The 11,165-nt window shown below is 55.5% G+C and overlaps 1 protein-coding gene across 6 annotated transcripts; it reads right to left on the bottom strand.

Moving 5' to 3' along the window:
* Nucleotides 1–959: 959 nt before the first annotated feature.
* On the bottom strand, nucleotides 960–10,840 carry TMEM183A (transmembrane protein 183A). Of its 6 annotated transcripts, none has more exons than XM_028531348.2 (8): nucleotides 10,632–10,837; nucleotides 10,448–10,537; nucleotides 9,499–9,666; nucleotides 7,556–7,709; nucleotides 6,508–6,688; nucleotides 4,083–4,163; nucleotides 3,192–3,347; nucleotides 960–1,658 (listed from the first exon to the last, which is right to left on the bottom strand). In XM_028531348.2, exons 1-8 carry the CDS (start codon nucleotides 10,738–10,740, stop codon nucleotides 1,473–1,475), a joined length of 1,125 nt encoding a protein of 374 aa, XP_028387149.1. In that variant the 5' UTR covers nucleotides 10,741–10,837; the 3' UTR covers nucleotides 960–1,472. The 6 variants fall into 6 exon arrangements, with proteins under 6 accessions (XP_028387149.1, XP_028387148.1, XP_035872022.1 ...); XM_028531347.2 differs by having other exon boundaries at nucleotides 7,556–7,712; nucleotides 10,632–10,836; XM_036016129.1 differs by having other exon boundaries at nucleotides 1,153–1,658; nucleotides 7,447–7,712; nucleotides 10,632–10,840.
* Between the last annotated feature and the right edge of the window lie 325 nt (nucleotides 10,841–11,165).

Genomic DNA, 11,165 nt, shown 5'->3' with positions numbered 1-11,165 from the left:
GTATAGCTTTAAATAAATATTTCCTTTTCACAAATCTCTGGCATTAAAAAACAGTCTTTCTTTCCTCTGGTAGCAGGCCATAGTGAACCTAGTGGGGGGGTCCTTTCGATAACAGTATATCATACACCCCTCCTGGGTCTGTTCTGTAACACTAAAGCCCACCTTGTGGCAATCCCCAGCTCACAGGCTAATGTGGGGGTGGCGAGGGGGGGGGGGGCAGCAGTTATCTTGTCGGCAAAAGCAAAACCGAGCAAAGCATCCCAGCCTCCACGCTGCCCTCCGAGCACACCAGCCCCAGCAAGTGCTCTGAGGACAGCACCCCTGCGGCGAGGACACTCGGGGCGGTGGGTCTCGCAGGGCAGGGCGGGGCGGAAACTCACAGAGCCCTTCCAGCTCCAGAGGCTGGTCTCAACGTGGGACGTATTTTTACTGACCTTCGGTATAATAAATGCCTTTCTAACAATTCAGTGAAAATACCACTATCTTTCCTGTATTAACTTTCTTGGTTTTACATTTTACTTAAAAAGATTTATTTAACAGCTCTTTTCATCAATCTTACACACCCTCAGGCTGGTTAGGGATCAGGTATACCACAATCCAGTTTTTACACAATTCGGACTTTTTACCGCCGTGCACTCTGCCTACCGCCCTCACCAGCAACGACCACAAGAAAAACAAGATTGACCTTCTGAGTAGGAGAGCAGAGCCTGGGTGGGAGCCCTGCCCACGTCCCTGAGTCTGTCCCCTCGGCCACAGAATGACAGCAGTGTCACCCACCGCACAGGACTGTGGGATCCGGGCTGTTCTGTGCAGTTCCCAGCACAGGACCAAGGGCACAGTCACTGTCATCGCTGCTCTCAGCCTCATGCAAAAGCAAACCTAAATCCAAGGCTGGCAAAAGAATATTTATGTAATAAATACCCAAAAATTGTTTTTCAAGAAAAGTACACAAGTCAGTCTTACCAGATTCTGAAAACCCTGTCACCTGCTTTATTTCTGGAGAAGGGGAGAGGGCGGGAATATTCGCTTGGATTTGAGAGGCAGCTAAACTGGACGCAACCGCAGCCACCGCCCTGTGCCCCTGGGGTTCCCCTGGGGCTCCCCGGGCCCACGGGGACGCCCAGGTGTCCTCGACGACCGGAGAGTCAAGAGTCTACCTTCTCCCCAGAGCACGACCATTGGGGTAAAAGAACAAAGAACCAGCTCAATAGCACCGAATGGGGTTTTACACAGAAAATAGGGCCTGGTTTCTCCTTTTGCACGAAACCCTTACATCAAATGTGTTCAGAAGTCACGGCTGTGTCTCCCGTCTTGCTCAGAGAACACGAGGTCCACCCCGCCCCCGTCCCCAACAGGAGCACGTGCGTCACTAAGCAGATGAACCATCCGGAGCCCCGTCCACCGGGACTCGTGACGGCCCTGGGGCCCCGAGCCCAGCCTGCCGCGGGGCGGGGCGGGGCGGGGCGGGGCGACTACGCCCGCAGGGAGAACGGGTACTGAGGGTGCCACCAGTCAAAGAGTCGGACGCTGTGCACGGGGTCCAGCACGACCTGCACGCCCTGCTCACTGCGCAGCTTCCGGCCGCCGTGGACCGGAGAGTCTTGGAACACCAGTCGCACTCGGTGATGCCGCATGTCCGTGCTCACATTGACCGTAAACTGCAGGGAAAAGCACATTCCGTGAGACCCCACACCCCAGTGACACCACTGTCCCCTGGGTCCACTCTAAGGTGACAGTCCAGACCCAATTCACACTGGCAAGGCCCCAAGATAACCTCTAAATGACAACACCAACACCCTCGCAGAGACACAAAATTCAAGGTGATTTCATCAGTTCGTGGCTTGACCCATTTAGACTGCGCGACGGGACGCCTCCCAGACGGCTGCGTACGCCGGGACGTGCCCGCAGACCCCGCCAGAGCCAGTTTTGAGCACTGGGTTGGAGCCGTAAGCGATGACGAGAAGGGGCTTCGATGAGACACTGCTGAGCACCTCGGGCAAGGTGCGTGCAGCACGCACCTGACCCCCGTTTTCTGACACAGCACACCACGGAAGCTCTAACTATGTCCATACGGGTGCAGGTCCGCAGAGAGCTGCGTGAGTCTGAAGTACAGGGAGCGTGAGTGCGTAACCGGGCGCTTCACCGAGGGCGGGGCCCCACCGCGCTTTCCAGACTTCCCTGGGCGGGGAGGGGGCGCTCGCGACCCGGAAGGGCCGTCCCAGAGGGCAAGCTGTGGGTGAGGTCGCTGGAGTCTCCGTCCCCTCTACTCTGTGCACTCAGCGTGACTGAAACTCGTTACCTGAAGTTATGTGTTCTTTATTTTACCACTAAAGAAAGAATAAAACTCTTTTCAAAGTGGAGGGGGCCTCCCGTGTTCTCTGAACATGAGCCTGAGATACAGAGGCAGTAAATTACATAAGCTCTCCTGTTGCCAATCCAGTTAAAAATTTTAAAAAACTAAACAATATGCCACAGGCACATTTGTTGTTTGCCAATCTAATTCTTGGCCAAGTCTTAAAGGCCAGAGCATCCCCGTAGGACAGGGGTGTCCGACTCATTTTCACCCGGAGCCACATCAGCCCCACGGTTGCCTTCAAAGGGCCGAAATGCTTTTAGGACTGTGTAAATGTAACTGCTCCTCAACTGTTAAGGAGCTGAAGTTACACTCGGCCCTCTGCAGGCAGCCGCAAGGCTGACGTGGTGGTCCCCGCTGAGCATGAGTTCTGGCCCGGAACCCAGGCCTGTGCCCCGACTGGGAATCACACTGCAGACGTTTGGTTCTCGGGCCACTGCTCGATCCACCGAGCCACACCAGCCACGGCTCGAAACTCTTTTCAACAATGCTGTAAAACATACACCGCACGTATGAAACCACAGGCGCCCTCGAGCCCCGATGCGCAGGGCTCCGTGCAGCCTCACCCCCGTCCCCACGGGACGGTGTCCCTCCGACACGGGCGAGCACCAGCCGGGAGATGCGGGGACGCTGCCCTCGCTGCGGGGAGCAGAGGCAACACGCTCTGACACACGGGCCGCTCCCCCACACGGCCGTCTGGTCCTGGCGTGCCCGTCTGCTTCCAGGCTCTTTAAACCCTCACCACGGACTTCTCCACGGTTGAATTTACAGACTTCTCTGGAACCCAGGCGCCGTCCGAGTCCGTGCCAGAGCTGCGCCGACACCCTGCCCCACTTACCAGAGTGAATATCATGCCCATGACGATGGGAATGAAGATGAAATTGAGGGTGGTGACCTGCAGGAGGCAGCAGTCCTGGTCGGGGTTGGTGTGAACGTCTTCGTACTGAACGGGAGGCTGCAGCACCCCAACGCACTTGCTCTTCAATCTGGGGGGCTGAGGGGACAGAGAATCCACTCGTGGCGTCGAGGGCATGTTTCGGGCCCGAAGACTCCACCCAAGGGAATGCACGGCTCAGTGGACGCCACGAGACCCATTCTTATGATTTCTCCTCTCTCTCTGTACATGCTGGTTCCCACACAGAGCAAGGAACACCTGCCCTTTGCAAGGAGGGGCCCTCCGGACGAGCAGCGTGGCAGCGGCACAATGCCGCAGCTACCCGGCAAGAGGCGGAAGCGTGCAGCTGTGTCGGAGGATGACGTCGGGAAGACGGCCGGATCCCCATCACGCCTTCTCCTCTCCCCTCCCACTCCGTGTGCGTGTGCACACAAAGGCCCACACGCACGCTGGGGCGGGAAGTGCACGGCCATTTGAAAGTGACAGTGACACTCCACCCCCACTCAGCATGAAGAGACACACGTGTATCACCACCATATTCCGATCATATCCAAGAAAACTAACAAACACGCCAGGTCACGTAACGTCCACAGCACACTCAAATTCAGCTGCCCCTAAGACGGCTCTCGCGGCTCTGTGTTCACGGACCCGACACGCCAAGGGCCCGTCCCTGCACCGGGCCGTCCTTCACACAGGACGGCTCCTTCGTCATTTCTCTTCATGGCGTCGCCACAAGTTCTGACGTCATCTGACTGTAATAAGGCAACCTTACACCGAGTTCAATTTACTAGAACACAACAGTATCTGAAAAACGAAGGAGACACAACTGCATACCTGCTTTTTGAACTTGAAGTTGAATTCCCACATTGGCTCCTGTCTGTTCCCAACAATCTTCCTGCACCAGAAAAGTAAGCACTGTAACAAAACAAAGATAAAATAAACCAAAAATAAATAAAATAAAGGGGAAAAATCAAGACAAGGTAACAAAAACTAAGCAGCGGAAACCTTTCTGTTTGCCGTCTCTGAAGCCAGCCGCAGTCCCAGCACTGCGGTCCCACACTGGCCCCGGTGGAGACCGCCCCCCACCCCACCCCCCGCCGATCTGACACTGGTGCCACACGGAGAGAGGGTCCCAGGGCTCTTCAGCAAGGAGAACGGGGACCAAGGTCAGTCAGCCTCCGAGGCTGTGGCGGCAGCCCCTCCCGTTCTCATCTTTAAGACGAAACATGGCCTCTAGGGACTGGGGCATTCTCTGATCCAGCAGGTCACTCCTCTACACTGGAACATGAGCAGCCACCGGGCAAGATGGTGACAAAGGCAGACAGATGGCCGGCCCTAAAACACACAGGGGCAAGCCACTCAGGGCCCTTTGGGAGCGGACAGCAGTGTGGACGCTGCAGAACTGGGCTGAGCTCAGCACACCCCTCGGCGAAAGGCAGGCTACAGCTAAGGTTAAGCACAAGAAGTCAAGTACCTCCCAGGGGGCAAGGGGTGGGTCGTCCGCCGTGCCAGCTGTCCTGCCCTTCAGACGTGCCCTGCACGTCCTGATGTTCCATCAAAAATAATGGGCTTGGCTTTTAGGGGCAGACACTTCTGCTGCCATCACAGCGGCTCCAGTGTCCCACACAAGCTATGCTACTGAAAAGAGAGAGAGGGAGAGTCGTGTACGAAAAGCTGGAGTCGGGACACGGGGCCGCTCCTTAGGCTTGCCGGCACCTCTCAGGATGCCATGCAACTTGGCTGGACAAGTCGCAAGGCCATGCAGGGGACAGCTGCCACCGCAGGTCCCACACCCTCCTCAAACGCTCTCTAACAACAGGCACAGAAGCAGCAGCCTGGTGGCCCAGGCTCGTTCCCTGGATCAAACCACAGCTATCACTCCACACTGGCTTTTCAGAGTCCACTGTCAGAATTACTGCACAGTGGTACGTGTGAGAAGACACAGGTCCCCTCGGGCCGGGCACTGGAGCCGCTACGATGTGTCAGCACGAGTTTGCCTGAACTGCTCTGCTGCCAGCAGCCGACCAACCCCCGGCAGGTCAGCTCTGGGATGGCACCCTCCTGGTCAGTCAGCCCAACACTGCCACTGTCTCGGGGGCGGAGGCTGTGAACGTGACAGGACACACTACCTGCTCACGTGACAAGGAGACGCAGCCGCTGGGTGAAGTTCTACCCCTGCCCTGCACCCATCAGCCGGCATGACACTCCACTGAGCTCAGCCCACAGCCCCGACCACCTGCCTTTGCAACCCTGGGAGGAACCCGGACAAACAACCTAGAACCAGCAGTGCCCTCTGGTCAGCAGGCGTCAGGTCAGATACTACCACACGAGGGCTGCACTGGGGAGCAGAGTCCCCGTAACACCCAAAGCATAAAAACAAAACACAGAAGAAGAGGAAGTGCTATGGAACACCCGATTTTGTGTGCTCAGGGAGTAATAAAAATTATCCACAGACTCAAAAGATGCACAATTTGGACAATATTAGTTCAGGTGCAGGGGTCGGGGACGCGGGAACGAGACATCAGCTTGCCCAGATCATCCTACCTGCTGTGCTAGCCCAGCTGGGCAGAGGTGCGTTCACTAAGGACTTCATCAGGGAGGAAAAAAGAAAGAAAACAGACTAAAGGTTAACAGACCTACGAGCAAATCAGAGCGCCAGCGACCTCAATACGACGTGTGAGTGAAGAGTGCTGGGGGAACCCCAAAGCACAAGCAGCAGCCTGGACACAGAAGGGTTTAGAGCGCCGGAGTCCCTGACTGGGAGCACCTGCTGGTCTTTCAAACCGCCTGCCGCGGGGCCTGACAGCAGCGGGCACACGGCCCAGGCCAAGGGAGCAAGGTCTGCACCGGGACCGCAAAGGAGGCCGACAAGGAAGGGGGTCCCAGATGTCAAGGTCACAACAGAAAGAGCGAACTAGAGAGCTGCTCACGGCGTCTCTCTGCATCGTGACGTAAAGCACTTCCCAAGAACTGCACTTCAGACCTACCATTCCAGTTGTGTTTCTCCTAGCTCAAACCATCCCAGCCACCTAACACAGTACCGATACACAACACACAAAAACAAGTAACGGTCAGGAGGGTAAGGAACACGGCTGAAAGCATGAGGGAGCCGGCTGGCACAGCAGGGACGTCCTGGAGAGTGGACGTTAGTCCCCTGGAAGCCTCGGGCCGGCGGCCCGAGCCCTCCCCACCCCGGAGGCCAGAGGCCAGCCTGGAGCACAGCCCCGCCACACGGGGCCCGACACGAATGCTCGCTTACTTTGGAATTCCTCAAGGTGCTGGGCGTGCTCTCCGGAATGGCTGGGTTTCTGGAGACTCGGGCAGCGAAGGGCTCGTACATGTGGTACAGAGACCGGATCACGCACGCCCGGAGGCAGCGCAGCTTCTCCATGGACTCGGGGCGCAGGCGCAGAGGCAGGGAGGCGTCCAGCGTGTAGTGCCTGAAACACGACACATTACTCCCACCACCGTGTGACCCGCGCCTCCTGCTCCAGGTCAGTCTCCCACGACTCCTCGTCTCCGCACGGTGCCACCGACCGGTGAGCAGCTTGTCCCCAGGGCTCACTCACACGCACATCACCAGCTCCTCCACTTCTCGGCTACTTCTGCTTCTGTTACATGAAACCCAGTTCACATATACCTTACAATCCTGTCCTTCTCCATCCTTTTTAAAATTTGTGATCCTCAGCATTTCACTCTAAAGAAGGGCAAGTCTTCGCCTTGACAGACAACATACTTCAGGCCGTGCCCTGGGGAGGGGCCACCAGGTTCTCCTGGCACACGTCTCGTCTCAGCAAGGTCTCTGCTCCCTTCCCGCCACGTTACCACTGACCGTTTGCACCTTCACTACATTTCTGCAGCCCTCTCCCCACCAGTACAACTGCGTGCAAGGCTGCATACAGGGCGGCGTGCATCTGAAAGCCACGCCGTACTTCAAGATGACTGGCAAACCTAAGAAACTAATCCAGTTGGAGGGGCCAAGAGCCACACAGCTGCAGCTTTTGAAAACTGTAGCTGGGATAACCCCCTGAGGAAAAGTCAAAGACAATTCTTCTGAAACCTGAAGCAAGACTTTCTGCTGCAAACGGACACTGGATGTGGGGAGCGGACAACCACAGGGACGACAGTTACCTGGATGAGCTAATACTATCAGTTTTAAGTTAGAGAGGGCTCAAGCAGTCCGGAGCCAGGCTCACACCTGGCATGGAGTAGAGAAAGTGCAAAGGTCTCCATCCTGGGAGCAGGTCCACACCACAAACAGCATGAGATCAGCTACACAGACAACAGTGAGCTCCCTGTGGCCGCACCTTCGGTACAACCTGGTCCAAAAGGCAGCAGTGCAAGTGACAGTCCAGGCATTCTTACAGATCAGGGAGAAATTCACAATGTCCTCAGGGCGGATATAGGAGGCCAGCAGCAGCCAAATATCCATGGGGTACTCTTCTCCAGCCCCATCCAGGTCTTCTGAAACAGAAACAGGAGCTACAATGTCTGACCTATTACACACAGATCTAAAGACCCCCAATCACGGCAGGTCCCCCAGACTTCACAGCTGAGAGGGAGGTTTTAAACAGGCCCAAGGCAGCCTCTCAGACTCATCACTCCCTGCTTACTCCAGCTGCCGGGCACTTCTGCTTCCTGCTGCCCAAGTGAGTGGGGTTTTGTTGTGTTTTTTTGTTTTTGTTTGTTTTAATTGTTGTTCAAGTACACTTTACTGTCTTTTACTCCCATCCCAGCCCACCCCCCCAGCCCTCCCCACCTTCCCCCCATTTCCACCCCCCCCTAGTTTTTGTCCATGTGTCCTTTATACTTGTTCCTGTAATGGGTCTTGTTTTTTAAAGCCTTGACTTAACAATTACTTATATACTACTTTGAAGTTTACAAAGTAAACTTCATGTACCTTTGCATACATTAAACCATTCCATTCCAGTAATTTCTCAACAGAAGTAGGGAAAATATCACTGTGCCCATTTTACTAACAAGGAAGCACACCCTCGCCCCCCAGGCTCTCCGGCCCCCCGAGTCCGGCTTTGCCCTTAATCCTCCTCACTGTCCCCACCCCCCAAACATGTCCTTCAGTTCCGTCACTGAAAAAACAAAGCCAGTTTTAACATGCCATGAGGAAAACTTGAAAGTGCAAACTGGATTAAAAACCAGGTAAGTTACAGTGTTCTCTTCGTTACTCAGTAGCCACCTGCAAGGATGTTTCTTTTCTTCTAGTTCTTCCTGGTTTCACTGCCAGTCTGACCTACGACCTTAGCCACGTGCATTTAGTATTCGAACACACTGTCTTAATGCATCCCACCTCCTCCATCAGACCTCATTAATGTTAATTCTGACTCCGAGGTTCACGGTGCATTGCAGGTCCAAGTACAAACTCACACTCCACGTACAGACACCTGAATCTGGGCTGACCCTATGTCTAATCTTTAACTCAGACCTCGTCGTATACCTGGGCAAAAACCGGCTTTCTCCCTTCTCCTTCCTGGTCCCCTGCACCGCCTGCTCAAAGCTGCCTCTGCTTTTCCGCCAACTACTCCCTGCGGCTCTGTGCCCCAGACAGGTGCTTGTGCTGGGCTCCCCACATCAGAGACCAGCGGCTCTGAAACACCCTCTTCCCGGGTGGTGTCCCATCTCGTAATCATTTAGGGCTCAGTCTACCATATGTGGGCCCTGGCTTACTCCACGTGAAATCTCTCTCCAAAAGAGAAGTCAAGCAACTGTCAAAATTCCCTCCGCTGAGACGACCCAGCAGAACTTTTACAAAGCAGAGGACTATCAAAAATTTTGTCTTTACAGCCCTGGCTGGCATAGCTCAGTGGGTTGAGCACAGGCTTCAAACCAAAGCATCGCAGGTTCGATTCCCAGTCAGGGCACATGCCTGGATTGCAGGCCATGACCCCCAGCAACCGCACATTGTTTCTCTCTCTTTCTCCCTCCCTTCCCTCTCTAAAAAAATAAATAAAATCTTAAAAAACAAACAAAAAAGAATCTTAAAAAAATTTTGTCTTTAAAATCCAAATTCAGTAATTACTGAAGACCTACATTTTAAGTACAACTATTAAGAAATTTCACAATGTAGGAAATGAAATTAGCAAAGAAAAGCTTTGTAGTATGTTCAACCCTATCCCACTGCTGAGATCCCAACTCGGATTCTCCACTCCTCCCCTCTGGGGCTATGGAAAAAGTGGCAGCTTCGAGTTGTCACCACACACAGGACTAGTCAACCAGCAGAGAACAGGCCCTGCACCTCTGTGCCTCTTGGATTTCTTTTTCCTGGAGACGGTCCTCTCCTGGACGCTCTCCTCTGGGGTGTCCATCTCATCACTGCTGTCGGTGATGTCACAGGGCTCACCAGCCCCAGAAAGAGCTTCCACCGCAGGAACCTGAGAGGCTTCCAAGCCACAAAGAGATTTTACTAGAAGAAAATAAGAGAAGAGTGAGAAGGCAGAGTCCCATCCAGAAATTCAAAGGGCACAGGTGGGATACCAACATCCATGGGGGGGGTGGGGGGGGGGTGGGAAGCAGCAGCAGCAGCAAAAAGCAGCACAGGAGTCTGCTGGAGAAAGCTAAGAAAAGCTTTAGCTTTCTCTAAAAAGAGAGAAAACTGAGCATTTCAAATACAAAAAATTGGAAAGTCATGGGCAAACCAACTCCTAAAAAGTGCCAACCTCAGACCTGAAGCAAAAGGGAACACAGTATTCCCCCACTATAGACGCCGCGAAAGGAGGGTGCTGCTGTCATTTGCGTAAATTCTGAGGACCAGTGTTTGAGAGGCATTGAATCCAATTCAACCACGTTTCTGGGTTGGAGATAATGGGTGTCCTAAAAACACAAGTCTCAGGGATACGGGAGTAAAAAGCTTGAAAGTAAGAGAAGCATGGGAGAAGAAGAATACTTCAAGGCTCTTACACGAAACGCAAGAGGCAGAGCACGGGGAGAAGACGCGTGGACTGCAGGGAAAGACTAAAAGCCAAGGAGCAAGTGGTGGTGGGCACCACAGCGCACGCAAAGGCAGGCATTTCTGCTGCACAAAATGCTGGCGCTCCAGGCTACCCCGCACCCTCCCCGGAACCCACTGTGCGAGCGCGGAGAGGGCGAACCCGTTCACGAACGGTGCCCGAAAAACTGCAGGAACTACTCGGACAGGGCCCCGGGCTCAGCCTCCGCGGCCGTGTCCAGGCTCGTCGGGAGCCTACCTTCCTGCTGAATGGCGTTGGCGACGGCTTTCTTGACCCGCCCAGACCTCACGACGGCAGGGTCCGAGTTGGCATAGTCCGCCACGGTCACTGAAACGAGCAGCAACCCTCAGAGAAGCGGCCTCCCCCCCGCGGCACCCCGCCAGTCCCCCCCAGCCGCCCAGCGCCCCGGCCGCGCGCCAACCTCGACCAGAGCAGGCGTCGTGGGCCCGGAACTTGAGTCGCTTCCCTCGCTTGGGCATGGCGGCCGTGTCGGGGCGAGGCCGGCCTAGAGGGCCGGGACCCCGGGCCATGTCTCGGGCTCCAAGGCCGGCTCCAGGAGCCGCGGGTCAGCTCCGTCCGGCTCCGTGGCCATCCCGCCCCGCAGCCCGCACTTCTCGCGATGACTCAGGCCGAACCCGCGTCGCGTTGGCGACTACCTTCCTCTTCGGCCGCCAATCACTGCCAGGCGTAGGGACACGTCATCATCGAGCGCCCGGCGCCCTCCTGCGACTGGATTGTGCGAGGGTAGACGGTGTTGGAGCGACCCCGCAGGTCGTTCCTCCCTGGCGGGGCGTGGGGGGCAGGGGGGTTGCTGTCTCGGGCCCGGAATCCACGCCGCGTGGGTCAGAGCTGAGTGTCCACAGCGTCCCGTCCTCACAGCCCTGCTAGGCCCCTGTGGCTTCGTCCAGAGTCCACCCATCTCACTTGGTTTTCCTTAGCAGCTAAACGTGCGTCT

Source organism: Phyllostomus discolor, chromosome 15, assembly GCF_004126475.2.
Source record: "Phyllostomus discolor isolate MPI-MPIP mPhyDis1 chromosome 15, mPhyDis1.pri.v3, whole genome shotgun sequence".
NCBI classification, from domain to species: domain Eukaryota; kingdom Metazoa; phylum Chordata; class Mammalia; order Chiroptera; family Phyllostomidae; genus Phyllostomus; species Phyllostomus discolor.
Note: the sequence above shows the minus strand (reverse complement) of the source record. Positions and strands in the feature narration are given on the sequence as shown.

Excerpts from the sequence above, each read along its gene's own strand:
- TMEM183A (XM_036016129.1), bottom strand. The coding sequence starts at position 10,740 with ATGGCCCGGGGTCCCGGCCCTCTAGGCCGGCCTCGCCCCGACACGGCC. Across the intron at positions 4,164-6,507 it reads GCACCTTGAGGAATTCCAAA|TGCTTACTTTTCTGGTGCAG; the intron begins GTAAGCGAGCAT and ends GTTTTGTTACAG. Across the intron at positions 1,659-3,191 it reads TGGGCATGATATTCACTCTG|TTTACGGTCAATGTGAGCAC; the intron begins GTAAGTGGGGCA and ends TTTTCCCTGCAG.